Here is a 21,570-nt window from a genome sequence, read left to right as displayed (position 1 = left end):
GAGACTGCGGTCACAGAGAGAGAGAGAGAGACTCGGGTCACAAAGTGAGAGAGAGAGACTGGGGTCACAGAGAGAGAGAGAGAGAGACTGGGGTCACAGAGAGAGAGACTGGGGTCACAGAGAGAGAGAGAGAGAGAAACTGGGGTCACAGAGAGAGACTGGGGTCAGAGAGAGAGAGAGACTGGGGACACGGAGAGAGAGAGAGAGACTGGGGTCACAGAGAGAGAGTGAGAGACTGGGGTTACAGAGAGAGAGAGAGAGAGAGACTGAGGTCACAGAGAGAGAGAGACTGGGGTTACAGAGAGAGAGAGACTGGGGTCACAGAGAGAGAGAGAGAGAGAGAGACTGGGGTCACAGAGAGACTGGGGTCAGAGAGAGAGAGAGAGAGAGAGACTGGGGACACAGAGAGAGAGAGAGACTGGGGTCACAGAGAGAGAGTGAGAGTCTGAGGTTACAGAGGGAGAGGCTGGGGTTACGGAGAGTGAGACTGGGGTCAGAGAGAGAGGGGTCACGGAGAGAGAGAGAGAGAAAAAGAGAGAGAGAGACTGGGGTCAGAGAGAGAGAGTGAGAGAGACTGGGGTCACAGAGAGAGAGAGACTGGGGTCACAGAGAGAGAGAGAGAGACTGGTGTCACAGAGAGAGAGAGAGAGAGAGAGAGAGACTGGGGTCAAAGAGAGAGAGAGAGAGAGAGACTGGGGTCACAGAGAGAGAGTGAGAGACTGGGGTTACAGAGGGAAAGGCTGGGGTTACAGAGAGAGAGGCTGGGGTCACAGAGAGAGTGAGACTGGGGTCAGAGAGAGAGAGACTGGGGTCACGGAGAGAGAGAGAGAGAAAAAGAGAGAGAGAGAGACTGGGGTCACAGAGAGAGAGAGACTGGGGTCACAGAGAGAGAGAGAGAGAGAGAGAGACTGGTGTCACAGAGAGAGAGAGAGAGAGAGAAAGAGAGAGACTGGGGTCAGAGAGAGAGAGAGTGAGAGAGACTGAGGTAACAGTGAGAGAGAGAGAGAGACTGGGGTCACAGAGAGAGAGAGAGACTGGGGTCACAGAGAGAGAGAGAGAGAGAGAGAGAGACTGGGGTCACAGAGAGAGAGAGACTGGGGTCACAGAGAGAAAGAGACTGGGGTCACGGAGAGAGAGAGAGAGAGACTGGGATCAGCGAGAGAGAAAGAGACTGGGGTCACAGAGAGAGAGACGGGGGTCACAGAGAGAGAGAGTGACTGAGGTCACAGAGAGAGAGAGAGAGAGAGAGAGAGACTGGAGTCAGAGAGAGAGAGAGACAGGGGTCACGGAGAGAGAGAGAGAGAGACTGGGGTCAGAGAGAGAGTAAGAGAGACTGGGGTCACAGAAAGAGAGAGAGAGACTGGGGTCACAGAGAGAGAGAGAGACTGGGGTCACAGAGAGAAAGAGACTGGGGTCACGGAGAGAAAGAGAGAGAGACTGGGATCGGTGAGAGAGAGAGACTGGGGTCACAGAGAGAAAGAGAGAGAGAAAGAGAGAGACTGGGGTCAGAGAGAGAGAGACGGGGGTCACAGAGAGAGAGAGAGACTGAGGTCACCGAGAGAGAGAGAGAGAGAGATACTGGAGTCAGAGAGAGACAGACTGGGGTCACAGAGAGAGAGAGAGACTGGGATCACAGAGACAAACTGGGGTCACAGAGAGAAAGAGGGAGAGACTGGGGTCAGAGAGAGAGAGTGAGAGAGAGAGATACTGGGGTCACAGAGAGAGAGAGAGACTGGGGTCAGAGGGAGAGACAGACTGGGGCCACAGAGACAGAGAAAAACTGGGGTCACAGAGAGAGACTGGGGTCACAGAGAGAAAGAGGGAGAGACTGGGGTCAGAGAGAGAGAGAGAGACTGGGGTCACAGAGAGAGAGACTGGGGTCACCGAGAGAGAGAGAGAGAGACTGGGGTCACAGAGAGAAAGAGAGAAAGAGAGAGAGAGAGAGAGAGAGACTGGGGTCAGAGAGAGAGAGCGAGAGAGACTGGGGTCACAGAGAGAGTGAGAGACTGGGGTCACAGAGAGAGTGAGACTGGGGTCACAGAGAGAGAGAGAGAGAGAAAGATAGACTGGGATCACAGAGAGAGAGAGACTGGGGTCAGAGAGAGAGAGAGAGACTGGGGTCACAGAGAGAAAGAGAGAGAGAGAGAGAGAGAGAGAGAGACTGGGGTCAGAGAGAGAGAGCGAGAGAGACTGGGGTCACAGAGAGAGTGAGAGACTGGGGTCACAGAGAGAAAGAGACTGGGGTCACGTGGAGAGAGAGAGAGGGACTGGGGTCACAGAGAGAAAAAGAGACTGTGGTCACGGAGAGAGAGAGAGAGTGATTGGGGTCAGAGAGATAGAGAGAGAGAGAGACTGGAGTCAGCGAGAGAGAGAGAGAGAGGGAGACTGGGGTCACAGAGAGAGAGAGACTGGGGTCGGTGAGAGAGAGACGGGGGTCACAGAGATAGAGAGAGAGAGAGACTGGGGTCACAGAGAGAGAGAGAGAGACTGGGGTCAGAGAGAGACAGACTGGGGTCACAGAGAGTGACAGAGAGAGAGAGACTGGGGTCACAGAGAGAGAGTGATTGGGGTCACAAAGAGAGACAGAGACATTGGGATAACAGAGAGAGAGAGACTGAGGTCACAGAGAGAGGGAGAGAGAGAGAGAGACTGGGCTCAGAGCGAGAGAGAGGGGCTGGGGTCACAGAGAGAGAGAGTGAGAGACTGGGGTTACAGAGGGAAAGGCTGGGGTTACAGAGAGAGAGGCTGGGGTCACAGAGAGAGTGAGACTGGGGTCAGAGAGAGAGAGACTGGGGTCACGGAGAGAGAGAGAGAGAAAAAGAGAGAGAGAGACTGGGGTCACAGAGAGAGAGAGACTGGGGTCACAGAGAGAGAGAGAGAGAGAGAGAGACTGGTGTCACAGAGAGAGAGAGAGAGAGAGAAAGAGAGAGACTGGGGTCAGAGAGAGAGAGAGTGAGAGAGACTGAGGTAACAGTGAGAGAGAGAGAGAGACTGGGGTCACAGAGAGAGAGAGAGACTGGGGTCACAGAGAGAGAGAGAGAGAGAGAGAGACTGGGGTCACAGAGAGAGAGAGACTGGGGTCACAGAGAGAAAGAGACTGGGGTCACGGAGAGAGAGAGAGAGAGACTGGGATCAGCGAGAGAGAAAGAGACTGGGGTCACAGAGAGAAAGAGAGAGAGAAAGAGAGAGACTGGGGTCAGAGAGAGAGAGACGGGGGTCACAGAGAGAGAGAGTGACTGAGGTCACAGAGAGAGAGAGAGAGAGAGAGAGAGACTGGAGTCAGAGAGAGAGAGAGACAGGGGTCACGGAGAGAGAGAGAGAGAGACTGGGGTCAGAGAGAGAGTAAGAGAGACTGGGGTCACAGAAAGAGAGAGAGAGACTGGGGTCACAGAGAGAGAGAGAGACTGGGGTCACAGAGAGAAAGAGACTGGGGTCACGGAGAGAAAGAGAGAGAGACTGGGATCGGTGAGAGAGAGAGACTGGGGTCACAGAGAGAAAGAGAGAGAGAAAGAGAGAGACTGGGGTCAGAGAGAGAGAGACGGGGGTCACAGAGAGAGAGAGAGACTGAGGTCACCGAGAGAGAGAGAGAGAGAGATACTGGAGTCAGAGAGAGACAGACTGGGGTCACAGAGAGAGAGAGAGACTGGGATCACAGAGACAAACTGGGGTCACAGAGAGAAAGAGGGAGAGACTGGGGTCAGAGAGAGAGAGTGAGAGAGAGAGATACTGGGGTCACAGAGAGAGAGAGAGACTGGGGTCAGAGGGAGAGACAGACTGGGGCCACAGAGACAGAGAAAAACTGGGGTCACAGAGAGAGACTGGGGTCACAGAGAGAAAGAGGGAGAGACTGGGGTCAGAGAGAGAGAGAGAGACTGGGGTCACAGAGAGAGAGACTGGGGTCACCGAGAGAGAGAGAGAGAGACTGGGGTCACAGAGAGAAAGAGAGAAAGAGAGAGAGAGAGAGAGAGAGACTGGGGTCAGAGAGAGAGAGCGAGAGAGACTGGGGTCACAGAGAGAGTGAGAGACTGGGGTCACAGAGAGAGTGAGACTGGGGTCACAGAGAGAGAGAGAGAGAGAAAGATAGACTGGGATCACAGAGAGAGAGAGACTGGGGTCAGAGAGAGAGAGAGAGACTGGGGTCACAGAGAGAAAGAGAGAGAGAGAGAGAGAGAGAGAGAGACTGGGGTCAGAGAGAGAGAGCGAGAGAGACTGGGGTCACAGAGAGAGTGAGAGACTGGGGTCACAGAGAGAAAGAGACTGGGGTCACGTGGAGAGAGAGAGAGGGACTGGGGTCACAGAGAGAAAAAGAGACTGTGGTCACGGAGAGAGAGAGAGAGTGATTGGGGTCAGAGAGATAGAGAGAGAGAGAGACTGGAGTCAGCGAGAGAGAGAGAGAGAGGGAGACTGGGGTCACAGAGAGAGAGAGACTGGGGTCGGTGAGAGAGAGACGGGGGTCACAGAGATAGAGAGAGAGAGAGACTGGGGTCACAGAGAGAGAGAGAGAGACTGGGGTCAGAGAGAGACAGACTGGGGTCACAGAGAGTGACAGAGAGAGAGAGACTGGGGTCACAGAGAGAGAGTGATTGGGGTCACAAAGAGAGACAGAGACATTGGGATAACAGAGAGAGAGAGACTGAGGTCACAGAGAGAGGGAGAGAGAGAGAGAGACTGGGCTCAGAGCGAGAGAGAGGGGCTGGGGTCACAGAGTGAGAGAGAGAGACTAGGGTCACACAGAGAGAGAGAGAGACTCGTGTCACAGAGCGAGAGAGAGAGACTGGGGTCACAGAGAGAGAGACTGGGGCCACAGAGAGAGAGAGAGAGAGAGAGAGAGAGAGAGAGAGAGAATGAGACTGGGGTCACAGAGAGAGACTGGGGTCACAGAGAGAGAGAGAGAGACTGGGGTCACAGAGAGAGAGACTGGGGTCAGAGAGAGAGAGAGAGAGAGACTGGGGACACAGAGAGAGAGAGACTGGGGTCACAGAGAGAGAGACTGGGGTCAGAGAGAGAGAGAGAGAGAGCGGGGGGTCACAGAGAGAGAGAGAGACTGGGGTCACAGAGAAAGATTGAGAGACTGGGGTTACAGAGAGAGAGGCTGGGGTCACAGAGAGAGAGAGACTAGGATCAGAGGGAGAGAGAGAGAGAGGGGTCACAGAGAGAGAGAGAGAGACTAGGGTCACGGAGAGAGAGAAAGAGAGAGAGAGACTGGGGTCAGAGCGAGAGAGAGAGGCTGGGGTCACGGGGAGAGAGAGGGAGGGACTCGGGTCACAGAGAGAAAAAGAGACTGTGGTCATGGAGAGAGAGAGACTGGGGTCAGAGAGAGAGAGAGAGACTGGGGTCACAGAGAGAAAGAGAGAGAGAGAGAGAGAGAGAGAGAGAGAGAGAGAGACTGGGGTCAGAGAGAGAGAGCGAGAGAGACTGGGGTCACAGAGAGAGTGAGAGACTGGGGTCACAGAGAGAAAGAGACTGGGGTCACGTGGAGAGAGAGAGAGGGACTGGGGTCACAGAGAGAAAAAGAGACTGTGGTCACGGAGAGAGAGAGAGAGTGATTGGGGTCAGAGAGATAGAGAGAGAGAGAGACTGGAGTCAGCGAGAGAGAGAGAGAGAGGGAGACTGGGGTCACAGAGAGAGAGAGACTGGGGTCGGTGAGAGAGAGACGGGGGTCACAGAGATAGAGAGAGAGAGAGACTGGGGTCACAGAGAGAGAGAGAGAGACTGGGGTCAGAGAGAGACAGACTGGGGTCACAGAGAGTGACAGAGAGAGAGAGACTGGGGTCACAGAGAGAGAGTGATTGGGGTCACAAAGAGAGACAGAGACATTGGGATAACAGAGAGAGAGAGACTGAGGTCACAGAGAGAGGGAGAGAGAGAGAGAGACTGGGCTCAGAGCGAGAGAGAGGGGCTGGGGTCACAGAGTGAGAGAGAGAGACTAGGGTCACACAGAGAGAGAGAGAGACTCGTGTCACAGAGCGAGAGAGAGAGACTGGGGTCACAGAGAGAGAGACTGGGGCCACAGAGAGAGAGAGAGAGAGAGAGAGAGAGAGAGAGAGAGAGAATGAGACTGGGGTCACAGAGAGAGACTGGGGTCACAGAGAGAGAGAGAGAGACTGGGGTCACAGAGAGAGAGACTGGGGTCAGAGAGAGAGAGAGAGAGAGACTGGGGACACAGAGAGAGAGAGACTGGGGTCACAGAGAGAGAGACTGGGGTCAGAGAGAGAGAGAGAGAGAGCGGGGGGTCACAGAGAGAGAGAGAGACTGGGGTCACAGAGAAAGATTGAGAGACTGGGGTTACAGAGAGAGAGGCTGGGGTCACAGAGAGAGAGAGACTAGGATCAGAGGGAGAGAGAGAGAGAGGGGTCACAGAGAGAGAGAGAGAGACTAGGGTCACGGAGAGAGAGAAAGAGAGAGAGAGACTGGGGTCAGAGCGAGAGAGAGAGGCTGGGGTCACGGGGAGAGAGAGGGAGGGACTCGGGTCACAGAGAGAAAAAGAGACTGTGGTCATGGAGAGAGAGAGAGCGCGATTGGGGTCAGAGAGAGAGAGAGAGACTGGGGTCAGCGAGAGAGAGAGAGAGAGGGAGACTGGGGTCACAGAGAGAGAGAGACTGGGGTCGGTGAGTGAGAGACGGGGGTCACAGAGATAGAGAGAGAGAGAGACTGGGGTCACAGAGAGAGAGAGAGAGACTGGGGTCAGAGAGAGACAGACTGGGGTCACAGAGAGTGACAGAGAGAGAGAGACTGGGGTCACAGAGAGAGAGTGATTGGGGTCACAGAGAGAGAGAGAGACATTGGGGTAACAGAGAGAGAGAGACTGAGGTCACAGAGAGAGGGAGAGAGAAAGAGAGAGAGACTGGGGTCAGAGCGAGAGAGAGAGAGAGAGAGGCTGGGGTCACAGAGCGAGAGAGAGAGACTGGGGTCACAGAGAGAGAGAGAGAGAGAGACTCGGGTCACAAAGCGAGAGAGAGAGACTGGGGTCACAGAGAGAGAGAGAGAGAGAGACTGGGGTCACAGAGAGAGAGACTGGGGTCACAGAGAGAGAGAGAGAGAGAGAGACTGGGGTCACAGAGAGAGAGAGACTGGGGTTACAGAGAGAGACTGGGGTCAGAGAGAGAGAGAGAGAGAGACTGGGGACACAGAGAGAGAGAGAGACTGGGGTCACAGAGAGAGAGTGAGAGTCTGGGGTTACAGAGAGAGAGAGAGAGAGACTGGGGTCACAGAGAGAGAGAGAGAGAGTCTAGTCACAGAGAGAGAGTGAGAGACTGAGGTTACAGAGGGAGAGGCTGGGGTTACAGAGAGTGAGACTGGGGTCAGAGAGAGAGAGAGAGGGGTCACGGAGAGAGAGAGAGAGAAAAAGAGAGAGAGAGACTGGGGTCAGAGAGAGAGAGAGAGAGATACTGGAGTCAGAGAGAGAGTGTGGGGTCACAAAGAGAGAGAGAGAGAGACTGGGGTCACGGAGAGAGAGAGAGAGAGAGAGAGACTGGGGTCAGAGAGAGAGAGAGAGAGAGAGAGAGACTGGGGTCACAGAGAGAGAGAGAGACTGGGGTCACAGAGAGAGAGACTGGGGTCACAGAGAGAGAAAGAGAGAGAGAGAGAAACTGGGGTCACAGAGAGAGAGACTGGGGTCAGAGAGAGAGAGAGAGACATTGGGGTAACAGAGAGAGAGACTGGGGGTCAGAGAGAGAGAGAGAGGGGGGGGTCACAGAGAGAGAGAGACTAGGGTCACGGAGAGAGAGAGAGAGACTGGGGTCACAGAGAGTGAGAGACTGGGGTCACAGAGAGAGAGTGAGAGACTGGGGTCACAGAGAGAGTGAGAGACTGGGGTCACAGAGAGAGTGAGAGAGAGAGAGACTGGGGTCAGAGCGAGAGAGAGAGGCTGGGGTCACGGGGAGAGAGAGAGAGGGACTCGGGTCACAGAGAGAAAAAGAGACTGTGGTCATGGAGAGAGAGAGAGAACGATTTGGGTCAGAGAGAGAGAGAGAGAGAGAGACTGGGGTCAGCGAGAGCGAGGGAGACTGGGGTCACAGAGAGAGAGAGCCTGGGGTCGGTGAGAGAGAGACGGGGGTCACAGAGATAGAGAGAGAGAGACTGGGGTCACAGAGAGAGAGAGAGACTGGCGTCAGAGAGAGACAGACTGGGGTCACAGAGAGTGACAGAGAGAGAGAGACTGGGGTCACAGAGAGAGAGTGATTGGGGTCACAGAGAGAGAGAGAGACATTGGGGTAACAGAGAGAGAGAGAGACTGAGGTCACAGAGAGAGGGAGAGAGAAAGAGAGAGACTGCGGTCACAGAGAGAGAGAGAGAGACTCGGGTCACAAAGTGAGAGAGAGAGACTGGGGTCACAGAGAGAGAGAGAGAGAGACTGGGGTCACAGAGAGAGAGACTGGGGTCACAGAGAGAGAGAGAGAGAGAAACTGGGGTCACAGAGAGAGACTGGGGTCAGAGAGAGAGAGAGACTGGGGACACGGAGAGAGAGAGAGAGACTGGGGTCACAGAGAGAGAGTGAGAGACTGGGGTTACAGAGAGAGAGAGAGAGAGAGACTGAGGTCACAGAGAGAGAGAGACTGGGGTTACAGAGAGAGAGAGACTGGGGTCACAGAGAGAGAGAGAGAGAGAGAGACTGGGGTCACAGAGAGACTGGGGTCAGAGAGAGAGAGAGAGAGAGAGACTGGGGACACAGAGAGAGAGAGAGACTGGGGTCACAGAGAGAGAGTGAGAGTCTGAGGTTACAGAGGGAGAGGCTGGGGTTACGGAGAGTGAGACTGGGGTCAGAGAGAGAGGGGTCACGGAGAGAGAGAGAGAGAAAAAGAGAGAGAGAGACTGGGGTCAGAGAGAGAGAGTGAGAGAGACTGGGGTCACAGAGAGAGAGAGACTGGGGTCACAGAGAGAGAGAGAGAGACTGGTGTCACAGAGAGAGAGAGAGAGAGAGAGAGAGACTGGGGTCAAAGAGAGAGAGAGAGAGAGAGACTGGGGTCACAGAGAGAGAGTGAGAGACTGGGGTTACAGAGGGAAAGGCTGGGGTTACAGAGAGAGAGGCTGGGGTCACAGAGAGAGTGAGACTGGGGTCAGAGAGAGAGAGACTGGGGTCACGGAGAGAGAGAGAGAGAAAAAGAGAGAGAGAGAGACTGGGGTCACAGAGAGAGAGAGACTGGGGTCACAGAGAGAGAGAGAGAGAGAGAGAGACTGGTGTCACAGAGAGAGAGAGAGAGAGAGAAAGAGAGAGACTGGGGTCAGAGAGAGAGAGAGTGAGAGAGACTGAGGTAACAGTGAGAGAGAGAGAGAGACTGGGGTCACAGAGAGAGAGAGAGACTGGGGTCACAGAGAGAGAGAGAGAGAGAGAGAGAGACTGGGGTCACAGAGAGAGAGAGACTGGGGTCACAGAGAGAAAGAGACTGGGGTCACGGAGAGAGAGAGAGAGAGACTGGGATCAGCGAGAGAGAAAGAGACTGGGGTCACAGAGAGAAAGAGAGAGAGAAAGAGAGAGACTGGGGTCAGAGAGAGAGAGACGGGGGTCACAGAGAGAGAGAGTGACTGAGGTCACAGAGAGAGAGAGAGAGAGAGAGAGAGACTGGAGTCAGAGAGAGAGAGAGACAGGGGTCACGGAGAGAGAGAGAGAGAGACTGGGGTCAGAGAGAGAGTAAGAGAGACTGGGGTCACAGAAAGAGAGAGAGAGACTGGGGTCACAGAGAGAGAGAGAGACTGGGGTCACAGAGAGAAAGAGACTGGGGTCACGGAGAGAAAGAGAGAGAGACTGGGATCGGTGAGAGAGAGAGACTGGGGTCACAGAGAGAAAGAGAGAGAGAAAGAGAGAGACTGGGGTCAGAGAGAGAGAGACGGGGGTCACAGAGAGAGAGAGAGACTGAGGTCACCGAGAGAGAGAGAGAGAGAGATACTGGAGTCAGAGAGAGACAGACTGGGGTCACAGAGAGAGAGAGAGACTGGGATCACAGAGACAAACTGGGGTCACAGAGAGAAAGAGGGAGAGACTGGGGTCAGAGAGAGAGAGTGAGAGAGAGAGATACTGGGGTCACAGAGAGAGAGAGAGACTGGGGTCAGAGGGAGAGACAGACTGGGGCCACAGAGACAGAGAAAAACTGGGGTCACAGAGAGAGACTGGGGTCACAGAGAGAAAGAGGGAGAGACTGGGGTCAGAGAGAGAGAGAGAGACTGGGGTCACAGAGAGAGAGACTGGGGTCACCGAGAGAGAGAGAGAGAGACTGGGGTCACAGAGAGAAAGAGAGAAAGAGAGAGAGAGAGAGAGAGAGACTGGGGTCAGAGAGAGAGAGCGAGAGAGACTGGGGTCACAGAGAGAGTGAGAGACTGGGGTCACAGAGAGAGTGAGACTGGGGTCACAGAGAGAGAGAGAGAGAGAAAGATAGACTGGGATCACAGAGAGAGAGAGACTGGGGTCAGAGAGAGAGAGAGAGACTGGGGTCACAGAGAGAAAGAGAGAGAGAGAGAGAGAGAGAGAGAGACTGGGGTCAGAGAGAGAGAGCGAGAGAGACTGGGGTCACAGAGAGAGTGAGAGACTGGGGTCACAGAGAGAAAGAGACTGGGGTCACGTGGAGAGAGAGAGAGGGACTGGGGTCACAGAGAGAAAAAGAGACTGTGGTCACGGAGAGAGAGAGAGAGTGATTGGGGTCAGAGAGATAGAGAGAGAGAGAGACTGGAGTCAGCGAGAGAGAGAGAGAGAGGGAGACTGGGGTCACAGAGAGAGAGAGACTGGGGTCGGTGAGAGAGAGACGGGGGTCACAGAGATAGAGAGAGAGAGAGACTGGGGTCACAGAGAGAGAGAGAGAGACTGGGGTCAGAGAGAGACAGACTGGGGTCACAGAGAGTGACAGAGAGAGAGAGACTGGGGTCACAGAGAGAGAGTGATTGGGGTCACAAAGAGAGACAGAGACATTGGGATAACAGAGAGAGAGAGACTGAGGTCACAGAGAGAGGGAGAGAGAGAGAGAGACTGGGCTCAGAGCGAGAGAGAGGGGCTGGGGTCACAGAGTGAGAGAGAGAGACTAGGGTCACACAGAGAGAGAGAGAGACTCGTGTCACAGAGCGAGAGAGAGAGACTGGGGTCACAGAGAGAGAGACTGGGGCCACAGAGAGAGAGAGAGAGAGAGAGAGAGAGAGAGAGAGAGAATGAGACTGGGGTCACAGAGAGAGACTGGGGTCACAGAGAGAGAGAGAGAGACTGGGGTCACAGAGAGAGAGACTGGGGTCAGAGAGAGAGAGAGAGAGAGACTGGGGACACAGAGAGAGAGAGACTGGGGTCACAGAGAGAGAGACTGGGGTCAGAGAGAGAGAGAGAGAGAGCGGGGGGTCACAGAGAGAGAGAGAGACTGGGGTCACAGAGAAAGATTGAGAGACTGGGGTTACAGAGAGAGAGGCTGGGGTCACAGAGAGAGAGAGACTAGGATCAGAGGGAGAGAGAGAGAGAGGGGTCACAGAGAGAGAGAGAGAGACTAGGGTCACGGAGAGAGAGAAAGAGAGAGAGAGACTGGGGTCAGAGCGAGAGAGAGAGGCTGGGGTCACGGGGAGAGAGAGGGAGGGACTCGGGTCACAGAGAGAAAAAGAGACTGTGGTCATGGAGAGAGAGAGACTGGGGTCAGAGAGAGAGAGAGAGACTGGGGTCACAGAGAGAAAGAGAGAGAGAGAGAGAGAGAGAGAGAGACTGGGGTCAGAGAGAGAGAGCGAGAGAGACTGGGGTCACAGAGAGAGTGAGAGACTGGGGTCACAGAGAGAAAGAGACTGGGGTCACGTGGAGAGAGAGAGAGGGACTGGGGTCACAGAGAGAAAAAGAGACTGTGGTCACGGAGAGAGAGAGAGAGTGATTGGGGTCAGAGAGATAGAGAGAGAGAGAGACTGGAGTCAGCGAGAGAGAGAGAGAGAGGGAGACTGGGGTCACAGAGAGAGAGAGACTGGGGTCGGTGAGAGAGAGACGGGGGTCACAGAGATAGAGAGAGAGAGAGACTGGGGTCACAGAGAGAGAGAGAGAGACTGGGGTCAGAGAGAGACAGACTGGGGTCACAGAGAGTGACAGAGAGAGAGAGACTGGGGTCACAGAGAGAGAGTGATTGGGGTCACAAAGAGAGACAGAGACATTGGGATAACAGAGAGAGAGAGACTGAGGTCACAGAGAGAGGGAGAGAGAGAGAGAGACTGGGCTCAGAGCGAGAGAGAGGGGCTGGGGTCACAGAGTGAGAGAGAGAGACTAGGGTCACACAGAGAGAGAGAGAGACTCGTGTCACAGAGCGAGAGAGAGAGACTGGGGTCACAGAGAGAGAGACTGGGGCCACAGAGAGAGAGAGAGAGAGAGAGAGAGAGAGAGAGAGAGAGAATGAGACTGGGGTCACAGAGAGAGACTGGGGTCACAGAGAGAGAGAGAGAGACTGGGGTCACAGAGAGAGAGACTGGGGTCAGAGAGAGAGAGAGAGAGAGACTGGGGACACAGAGAGAGAGAGACTGGGGTCACAGAGAGAGAGACTGGGGTCAGAGAGAGAGAGAGAGAGAGCGGGGGGTCACAGAGAGAGAGAGAGACTGGGGTCACAGAGAAAGATTGAGAGACTGGGGTTACAGAGAGAGAGGCTGGGGTCACAGAGAGAGAGAGACTAGGATCAGAGGGAGAGAGAGAGAGAGGGGTCACAGAGAGAGAGAGAGAGACTAGGGTCACGGAGAGAGAGAAAGAGAGAGAGAGACTGGGGTCAGAGCGAGAGAGAGAGGCTGGGGTCACGGGGAGAGAGAGGGAGGGACTCGGGTCACAGAGAGAAAAAGAGACTGTGGTCATGGAGAGAGAGAGAGCGCGATTGGGGTCAGAGAGAGAGAGAGAGACTGGGGTCAGCGAGAGAGAGAGAGAGAGGGAGACTGGGGTCACAGAGAGAGAGAGACTGGGGTCGGTGAGTGAGAGACGGGGGTCACAGAGATAGAGAGAGAGAGAGACTGGGGTCACAGAGAGAGAGAGAGAGACTGGGGTCAGAGAGAGACAGACTGGGGTCACAGAGAGTGACAGAGAGAGAGAGACTGGGGTCACAGAGAGAGAGTGATTGGGGTCACAGAGAGAGAGAGAGACATTGGGGTAACAGAGAGAGAGAGACTGAGGTCACAGAGAGAGGGAGAGAGAAAGAGAGAGAGACTGGGGTCAGAGCGAGAGAGAGAGAGAGAGAGGCTGGGGTCACAGAGCGAGAGAGAGAGACTGGGGTCACAGAGAGAGAGAGAGAGAGAGACTCGGGTCACAAAGCGAGAGAGAGAGACTGGGGTCACAGAGAGAGAGAGAGAGAGAGACTGGGGTCACAGAGAGAGAGACTGGGGTCACAGAGAGAGAGAGAGAGAGAGAGACTGGGGTCACAGAGAGAGAGAGACTGGGGTTACAGAGAGAGAGAGACTGGGGTCAGAGAGAGAGAGAGAGAGAGACTGTGGTCACAGAAAGAGAGAGTGAGAGAGAGAGACTGGGGTCACGGAGAGAGAGAGAGAGAGAGAGAGAGACTGGGGTCAGAGAGAGAGAGACTGGGGTCACAGAGAGAGAGAGTGAGAGACTGGGGTTACAGAGGGAGAGGCTGGAGTTACAGAGAGAGAGGCTGGGGTCACAGAGAGAGTTAGACTGGTGTCACAGAGAGAAAGAGAGAGAGAAAGAGAGAGACTGGGGTCAGAGAGAGAGAGACGGGGGTCACAGAGAGAGAGAGTGACTGAGGTCACAGAGAGAGAGAGAGAGAGAGACTGGAGTCAGAGAGAGAGAGAGACTGGGGTCACGGAGAGAGAGAGACTGGGGTCAGAGAGAGAGAGTGAGAGAGACTGGGGTCACAGAAAGAGAGAGAGAGACTGAGGTCACAGAGAGAGAGAGAGAGAGACTGGGGTCACAGAGAGAGAGAGAGACTGGGGTCACAGAGAGAAAGAGACTGGGGTCACGGAGAGAAAGAAAGAGAGACTGGGATCGGTGAGAGAGAGACAGAGACTGGGGTCACAGAGAGAAAGAGAGAGAGAAAGAGAGAGACTGGGGTCAGAGAGAGAGAGACGGGGGTCACAGAGAGAGAGAGAGACTGAGGTCACAGAGAGAGAGAGAGAGAGATACTGGAGTCAGAGAGAGACAGACTGGGGTCACAGAGACAGAGAGAGGCTGGGATCACAGAGACAAACTGGGGTCACAGAGAGAAAGAGGGAGAGACTGGGGTCAGAGAGAGAGAGTGAGAGAGAGAGATACTGGGGTCACAGAGAGAGAGACTGGGGTCACAAAGAGAGAGAGAGACTGTGGTCAGAGGGAGAGACAGACTGGGGTCACAGAGACAGAGAGAAACTGGGGTCACAGAGAGAGACTGGGGTCACCGAGAGAGAGAGAGAGACTGGGATCACAGAGAGAGAGAGAGAGACTGGGGTCAGAGAGAGAGAGAGAGACTGGGGTCACAGAGAGCAAGAGAGAGAGAGAGAGAGAGACTGGGGTCAGAGAGAGAGAGCGAGAGAGACTGGGGTCACAGAGAGTGAGAGACTGGGGTCACAGAGAGAGTGAGACTGGGGTCAGAGAGAGAGAGAGAGAAAGAGAGACTGGGGTCACAGAGACAGAGAGAGAGAGTCTGGGGTCACAGAGAGAAAGAGACTGGGGTCACGGGGAGAGAGAGAGAGTGACTCGGGTCACAGAGAGAAAAAGAGACTGTGGTCACGGAGAGAGAGAGGGAGAGTGATTGGGGTCAGAGAGATAGAGAGAGAGAGAGACTGGAGTCAGCGAGAGAGAGAGAGAGAGGGAGACTGGGGTCACAGAGAGAGAGTGACTGGGGTCAGTGAGAGAGAGACGGGGGTCACAGAGATAGAGAGAGAGAGAGACTGGGGTCACAGAGAGAGAGAGAGAGAGACTGGGGTCAGAGAGAGAGAGACTGGGGTCACAGAGAGAGAGTGATTGGGGTCACAAAGAGAGAGAGAGACATTGGGGTAACAGAGAGAGAGAGACTGAGGTCACAGAGAGAGGGAGAGAGAGAGAGAGAGAGACTGGGCTCAGAGCGAGAGAGAGGGGCTGGGGTCACAGAGCGAGAGAGAGAGACTGGAGTCACAGAGAGAGAGACTGGGGTCACAGAGAGAGAGAGAGAGAGAGAAAGAGACTGGGGTCACAGAGAGAGACTGGGGTCACAGAGAGAGAGAGAGAGACTGGGGTCACAGAGAGAGAGACTGGGGTCAGAGTGAGAGAGAGAGAGAAAGAGAGACTGGAGTCAGAGAGAGGCAGACTGGGGTCACAGAGACAGAGAGAGACTGGGATCACAGAGACAAACTGGGGTCACAGAGAGAAAGAGGGAGAGACTGGGGTCACAGAGAGAGAGAGAGAGAGACTGGGGTCACAGAGAGAGAGAGAGAGACTGGGGTCACAGAGAGAAAGAGACTGGGATCACGGAGAGAGAGAGAGAGAGACTGGGATCAGTGAGAGAGAGAGAGAGACTGGGGTCACAGAGAGAAAGAGAGAGAGAAAGAGAGAGACTGGGGTCAGAGAGAGAGAGACGGGGGTCACACAGAGAGAGAGAGACTGAGGTCACGGAGAGAGAGAGAGAGAGAGAGACTGGGGTCAGAGAGAGAGAGTGAGAGAGACTGGGGTCACAGAGAGAGAGAGAGAGAGAGACTGGGATCACAGAGAGAGAGAGACTGGGATCACAGAGAGAGAGAGAGAGAGAGACTGGGGTCACAGAGAGAGAGAAAGAGGGAGAGACTGGGGTCAGAGAGAGAGAGAGAGAGAGAGAGAGCGAGAGATACTGGGGTCACAGAGAGAGAGACTGGGGTCACAGAGAGAGAGAGAGAGACTGGGGTCAGAGAGAGAGACAGACTGGGGTCACAGAGACAGAGAGAAACTGGGGTCACGGAGAGAGTCTAGGGTCACAGAGAGAAAGAGGGAGAGACTGGGGTCAGAGAGAGAGAGAGAGATAGACTGGGGTCAGAGAGAGAGAGACCGGGGTCACTGAGAGAGAGGGAGAGACTGGGGTCACAGACAGAGAGAGAGAGACTGGGATCACAGAGAGAGAGAGACTGGGGTCAGAGAGAGAGAGAGAGAGAGAGACTGGGGTCACAGAGAGAAAGAGAGAGAGAGAGAGAGAGAGAGACTGGGGTCACAGAGAGAGAGAGACTGGCGTCATGGTCAGAGAGAAAGAGAGAGAGAGACTGGGGTCACGGAGAGAGACTGGGGTCACGGAGAGAGACTGGGGTCACAGAGAAAGAGACTGGGGTCAGAGAGAGAGAGAGAGCGAGTGACAGGAGTCACAGAGAGAGAGAGAGAGAGAGAGAGACTGGGGTCACAGAGAGAGAGTGAGACTGAGGTCACAGAGAGAGAGAGAAAGAGAGACTGGAGTCAGAGAGAGACAGACTGGGGTCACAGAGACAGAGAGAGACTGGGATCACAGAGACAAACTGGGGTCACAGAGAGAAAGAGGGAGAGACTGGGGTCACAGAGAGAGAGAGAGAGAGACTGGGGTCACAGAGAGAGAGAGAGAGAGAGAGACTGGGGTCACAGAGAGAAAGAGACTGGGATCACGGAGAGAGAGAGAGAGAGACTGGGATCAGTGAGAGAGAGAGAGAGACTGGGGTCACAGAGAGAAAGAGAGAGAGAAAGACTGGGGTCAGAGAGAGAGAGTGAGAGAGACTGGGGTCACAGAGAGAGAGAGGGAGAGACTGGGATCACAGAGAGAGAGAGAGAGAGACTGGGGTCACAGAGAGAGAGAGAGAGAGAGAGAGAGACTGGGGTCACAGAGAGAGAGAAAGAGGGAGAGACTGGGGTCAGAGAGAGAGAGAGAGAGAGAGAGAGAGATACTGGGGTCACAGAGAGAGAGACTGGGGTCACAGAGAGAGAGAGAGAAAGACTGGGGTCAGAGAGAGAGACAGACTGGGGTCACAGAGACAGAGAGAAACTGGGGTCACAGAGAGAGTCTGGGGTCACAGAGAGAAAGAGGGAGAGACTGGGGTCAGAGAGAGAGAGAGAGATAGACTGGGGTCACAGAGAGAGAGACCGGGGTCACTGAGAGAGAGGGAGAGACTGGGGTCACAGACAGAGAGAGAGAGACTGGGATCACAGAGAGAGAGAGACTGGGGTCAGAGAGAGAGAGAGAGAGAGACTGGGGTCACAGAGAGAAAGAGAGAGAGAGAGAGAGAGAGAGAGAGACTGGGGTCAGAGAGAGAGAGAGAGAGAGAGAGACTGGCGTCATGGTCAGAGAGAGAGAGAGAGAGAGACTGGGGTCACGGAGAGAGACTGGGGTCACGGAGAGAGACTGGGGTCACAGAGAGAGACTGGGGTCAGAGAGAGAGAGAGAGAGTGACTGGAGTCACAGAGAGAGAGAGAGAGTGAGAGACTGGGCTGAGTGTGGGAACGGGCCCAGATGTAATGGAACATGCTTTTGGTTGCAAGAATGAAATGTAAAGCTGCTGACCCCGTGCCGCAGACATTGGTCTGAGGGAGGTTGGGGAGTTTGGAGGGTTTGAGGAGGTTGGGGGTTTGGTTGAGTTTGGGGAGTTTTGAGGGTTTGGAGGGTTTGGGGAGTTCGGAGGGTTTGGGGGGTTGGGGAGTTGGGAGAGTTGGGAGAGTTTGGGGTGGGTTGGGGAATTTGGGGTTTGGAGAGTTTGGGTTTGGAGTGTTTAGGGAGTTTGGGGGTTGAGGGAGTTTGGGGGGCTGGGGAGTTTGGGAGATTGGGGAGTTTGGGGTGTTGGAGGGTTCAGGGAGTTTGAGGGGTTTGAGGAGTTTGGGGGGTTGGGGAGGTTTGGGTTTGGGGAGTTTGGGGAGTTGGGGAGTTTGGGGTTGGAGAGTTAGAGAGTTGGGGGAGTTTGGGAGGCTGGGGAGTTTGGAGGATTGGGGATTTTGAGGTGTTGGAGGGTTCAGGGAGTTTGGGTGGTTTGAGGAGTTTGGGGGGTTGGGGAGGTTTGGGTTTGGGGAGTTTGGGGGGGTTGGGGAGTTTGGGGTTGGAGAGTTGGAGAGTTGGGGGAGTTTAGGGGGCTGGGGAGTTTGGAGGATTGGGGATTTTGAGGTGTTGGAGGGTTCAGGGAGTTTGGGGGGTTTGAGGAGTTTGGGGGGTTGGGGAGGTTTGGGTTTGGGGAGTTTGGGGGGGTTGGGGAGTTTGGGGTTGGAGAGTTGGAGAGTTGGGGGAGTTAGGAGGATTGGGGATTTTGAGGTGTTGGAGGGTTTGGGGAGTTTGGGGGGTTTGGGGGGTTTGGGAAGTTTGGGAGTTTGGGATGCTGTGGAGTTTGGGGGTTTGGGGAGTTTGGGGGGTTTGGGGAGTTTGGGGGGTTTGGGGAGTTTGGGGAGTTGGGGAGTTTGGGAGTTTGGGATGCTGTGGAGTTTGGGGGTTTGGGGAGTTTTGGGGGTTGGGGTGTTTGGAGGGGTTGGGGTGTTTGGGGAGTTGGGGAGTTTGGGAGTTTGGGATGCTGTGGAGTTTGGGGGTTTGGGGAGTTTTGGGGGTTGGGGTGTTTGGAGGGGTTGGGGTGTTTGCGGGGGTTGGGGGGTTTGGGGACTTTGGGGAGTTGGTGCCCCACATTCACTGGACACAAGGAGCCTCTCGGATCGTGCAAAGTGCCACTGATGCTGTAACTATTGTGTTTTCCGTCTCCAGGATCACTTCACCTCGTCCGATGAATACGAGGATCCTGTGGTGCTGTTCGAGGCCATCAGCAGCCACGAGCGGAAGTTAGTCATCTGCCACGAGGGTGACCCGCTGTGGCGGCAGTCCATCCTGTCGAACGCGGAGGCCCTGCTCGCGCTCAGGCACGTGGTCGACGACGGCGCCGATGAGTACAAGATCATCATGCTCCGCCGACGCTTCCTCAGCTTTAAAGTGGTGAAGGTATTCCCGGCACCGTGCTCGGCACAGCCCCTTGTACTGATCGGGGGTGACGCCACAGGCTAGGGGTCTATTCTCTAAAACTGAGGGGCTGACCTGATAGATGTCAGCCGTGGCTCAGAGCATAGCTCTCTCGCTTCTGAGTCCGATGGTTGTGGGGACTCAATCTAGGCTGACACTCCCAGTGCAGTGCTGAGGGAGTGCTGCACTGTCGGAGGTGTTGTCTTGCAAATGAGACGTTAAACTGAGGCTCCGTCTGCTTTCTCAGGTGGACATAAAAGATCCCATGGCCAATATTTTGAAGAAAAGCAAGGAAGTTATCCCCGGAGTCCTGGCCAATATTCATCACTAAAACAGATTATCCGGTCATTATCACATTGCTGTGCACAAATTGGCTGCCATGTTTCCTACATTATAACAGTGACTGGACTTCAAAAGTACGTCAGTGGCTGCAAAGCACTTTGGGTCATCCTGAGATCGTAAAAGACGCTATATAAATGCAAGTCTTTTTTTTAAGAAGTCTTTAAAATTAAGAAGGGGTTCAACAGGGTAGACGTAGAGAAGATGTTTCCTCTTGGGGGGGGGAGACCAAAACTTGGGGCCATAAATTAGATCCATCAGTTCATGCTCCACACAACCCTTCTCCCACCCCTCTTCATCGCACCCTATCAGCATATCCTTCTATCCCTTGCCCCTTCATGTGTTTATCCAGCCTCCCCTTAAATGCATCGATACTATTCGCCTCAACCACTCCCTGTGGTAGCAAGTTCCACATTCTCACCACTCTCTGGGTAAAGAAGTTTCTCCTGAATTCCCTATTGGATTTACCAGTGACTATATTTACATTGATGGCCTGTCATTCTTCCTGGCTCAGTGGCTCCTAGTTGTAACGTTTGTTTTATTAACGTTCATAGTGCTATATTAATGTTGTATGTTAAGATGATTTCTCCCCGTCCTCCTGGAATAGGTGAATAAGGAGTGTGTGAAGGGGCTGTGGGCAGGGCAGCAACTCGAGCTAGTGTTCCTCCAGAATCGCAACCCGGAGCGAGGCAGCATACAGAACGCCAAGCAGGCCTTGAGAAACATGATCAATTCTTCCTGCGACCAGCCCATTGGTTACCCGATTTACGTCTCTCCTCTCACCACTTCCTACGTCGGCTCACACAAACAGCTCAAGAACATCTGGGGAGGTCCAATCAGTTTGGAGAACCTCAACCTGTGGTTCATGTCCAGATGGCAGAAGTAAGTATTGGCTAACATTGGCTCTCACTCCCCCAAACTCCACCAACTTAACGTTCTCATCCGCAAGTCCAAATCAATCCGTGGTCTCGCCCCTATCGCTCCCTATCTCCAGTCCTACAACCCTCCCTTTCTCTGTCATATCCTCCAGCCCTACAATCCTCCATATCTCTGTAACCTCCTCCTTCCCTACACCTCTCCCTATCTCTGTAACCTCCTCCAGCCCTACAACCCTCCCTATCTCTGTAACCTCCCCCAGCTCCTATCCCTCCCTATCTCTGTAACTTCCTCCAGCCCTACAAACCTCCCTATCTCTGTAACCTCCCCCAGCCCGTACCCCTCCCTATCTCTGTAACCCCCTCCAGCCCTACAACCCTCCCTATCTCTGGAACCTCCTCCAGCCCTACACCCTCCCTATCTCTGTAACCTCCTCCAGCCCTACATCCTCCCTATCTCTGTAACCTCCTCCAGCCCTACTGTAATGGATGCACCTGAGAGTATGCTCACAGGTGTGTAGAGCTGTTGAGTTGGGAGTGGCTTAGCCAGTCACATGATGTTCACAAGACTCAATAAAACCCCAGTCAGTTGGGTTCGGGGGCATCACTGATGAGGCAGGTGGTTGTGAGCCTGTTGGATGAACGGGTAATGTGTAGTGTGATTGTTAAACCTGTTCCTAATAAACCAACTGGTTCTTCATAGCAATGTGTTACTATGAATTCTTAAGCAAAGAACCAATGAAGCAAATACATTGCACCAACAACATCTTCCTCTCCACCCCGAACTCTGACTCTGGCCGCTTGCACATCCCCACTCCCCTTTGCCCCATCATTGGCTGCCATGCCCTCAGCTGCCTGGGCCCCAAGTGCTGGAATTCCCTCCCTAAACCACCTCTTTCTCCACCTTTAAGACTTGCTTTGAAACCTATGTTAAAGGCGCTATATAAATATAAGTTGTGTTGAAATTCCTAATTGATAAATAGACCGTTAGAAGTAATCTTGTTTGGTCTGTCAATCTGGTATCCAAACATCCCTGGGGTTTATTAGACAATGGCGCTATATACAGTGACACCAGTGGTGGGAGGCCTGCAATTGCAGGCTAAAGACTCAAAGCTTATAGTTTATTCAGTGCTTTGTGGCGTTACTGGGAGCATTACAGGTCAATGATGACATTAAAATTGGAAGTCCCATTCGAGTGTCACTGACTGCTGTCACAGGGAAACATAACACGCAAAGAGTAACAACTACCTCTGGACATTTTAATAGGAGAATCCCCATAGGAATGTTTACATAGGATTTTTGAATGTAATGCATGCCCCACATGCTGATTTTATGTGTGTGTGTGCATAAAGCATACTGCTAAACATGCATTGCCTACTGTACTGAAAGAGTGAAAGTGTGGACGAAATTTTCCTGATAAAATAGTTGTAGATCGCAGAGGTAGGTGATTCTGAAAAAAAGTCACAGAAAGTGGTTGCTAGAGTTGAGTGTGTGGGAAGTTTCGAGGCAGAGGCTGTGGCTGGAGAGAGGAAACGGACAGATGCCAAACAGTCAGTGGGGTGACC

The 21,570-nt window shown here is 54.0% G+C and overlaps 1 protein-coding gene across 1 annotated transcript in view; it reads left to right on the top strand.

The window, feature by feature from the left end:
- The window catches only part of LOC139266994 (pecanex-like protein 2), a 140,799-nt gene that overhangs the window by 110,645 nt on the left and 8,584 nt on the right, over positions 1 to 21,570 (top strand). Inside the window, exons 12-13 of the mRNA XM_070884627.1 lie at positions 18,543 to 18,773; positions 19,738 to 20,012. Of these exons, the coding sequence (XP_070740728.1) occupies positions 18,543 to 18,773; positions 19,738 to 20,012 (506 nt within the window). The remainder of the gene's footprint in view (positions 1 to 18,542; positions 18,774 to 19,737; positions 20,013 to 21,570) is intronic.

This window comes from Pristiophorus japonicus, chromosome 7, assembly GCF_044704955.1.
Source record: "Pristiophorus japonicus isolate sPriJap1 chromosome 7, sPriJap1.hap1, whole genome shotgun sequence".
Taxonomy (NCBI): domain Eukaryota; kingdom Metazoa; phylum Chordata; class Chondrichthyes; family Pristiophoridae; genus Pristiophorus; species Pristiophorus japonicus.
The sequence above is the reverse complement of the archived record's forward strand: the minus strand, read 5'-3'. Positions and strand labels throughout refer to the sequence as shown.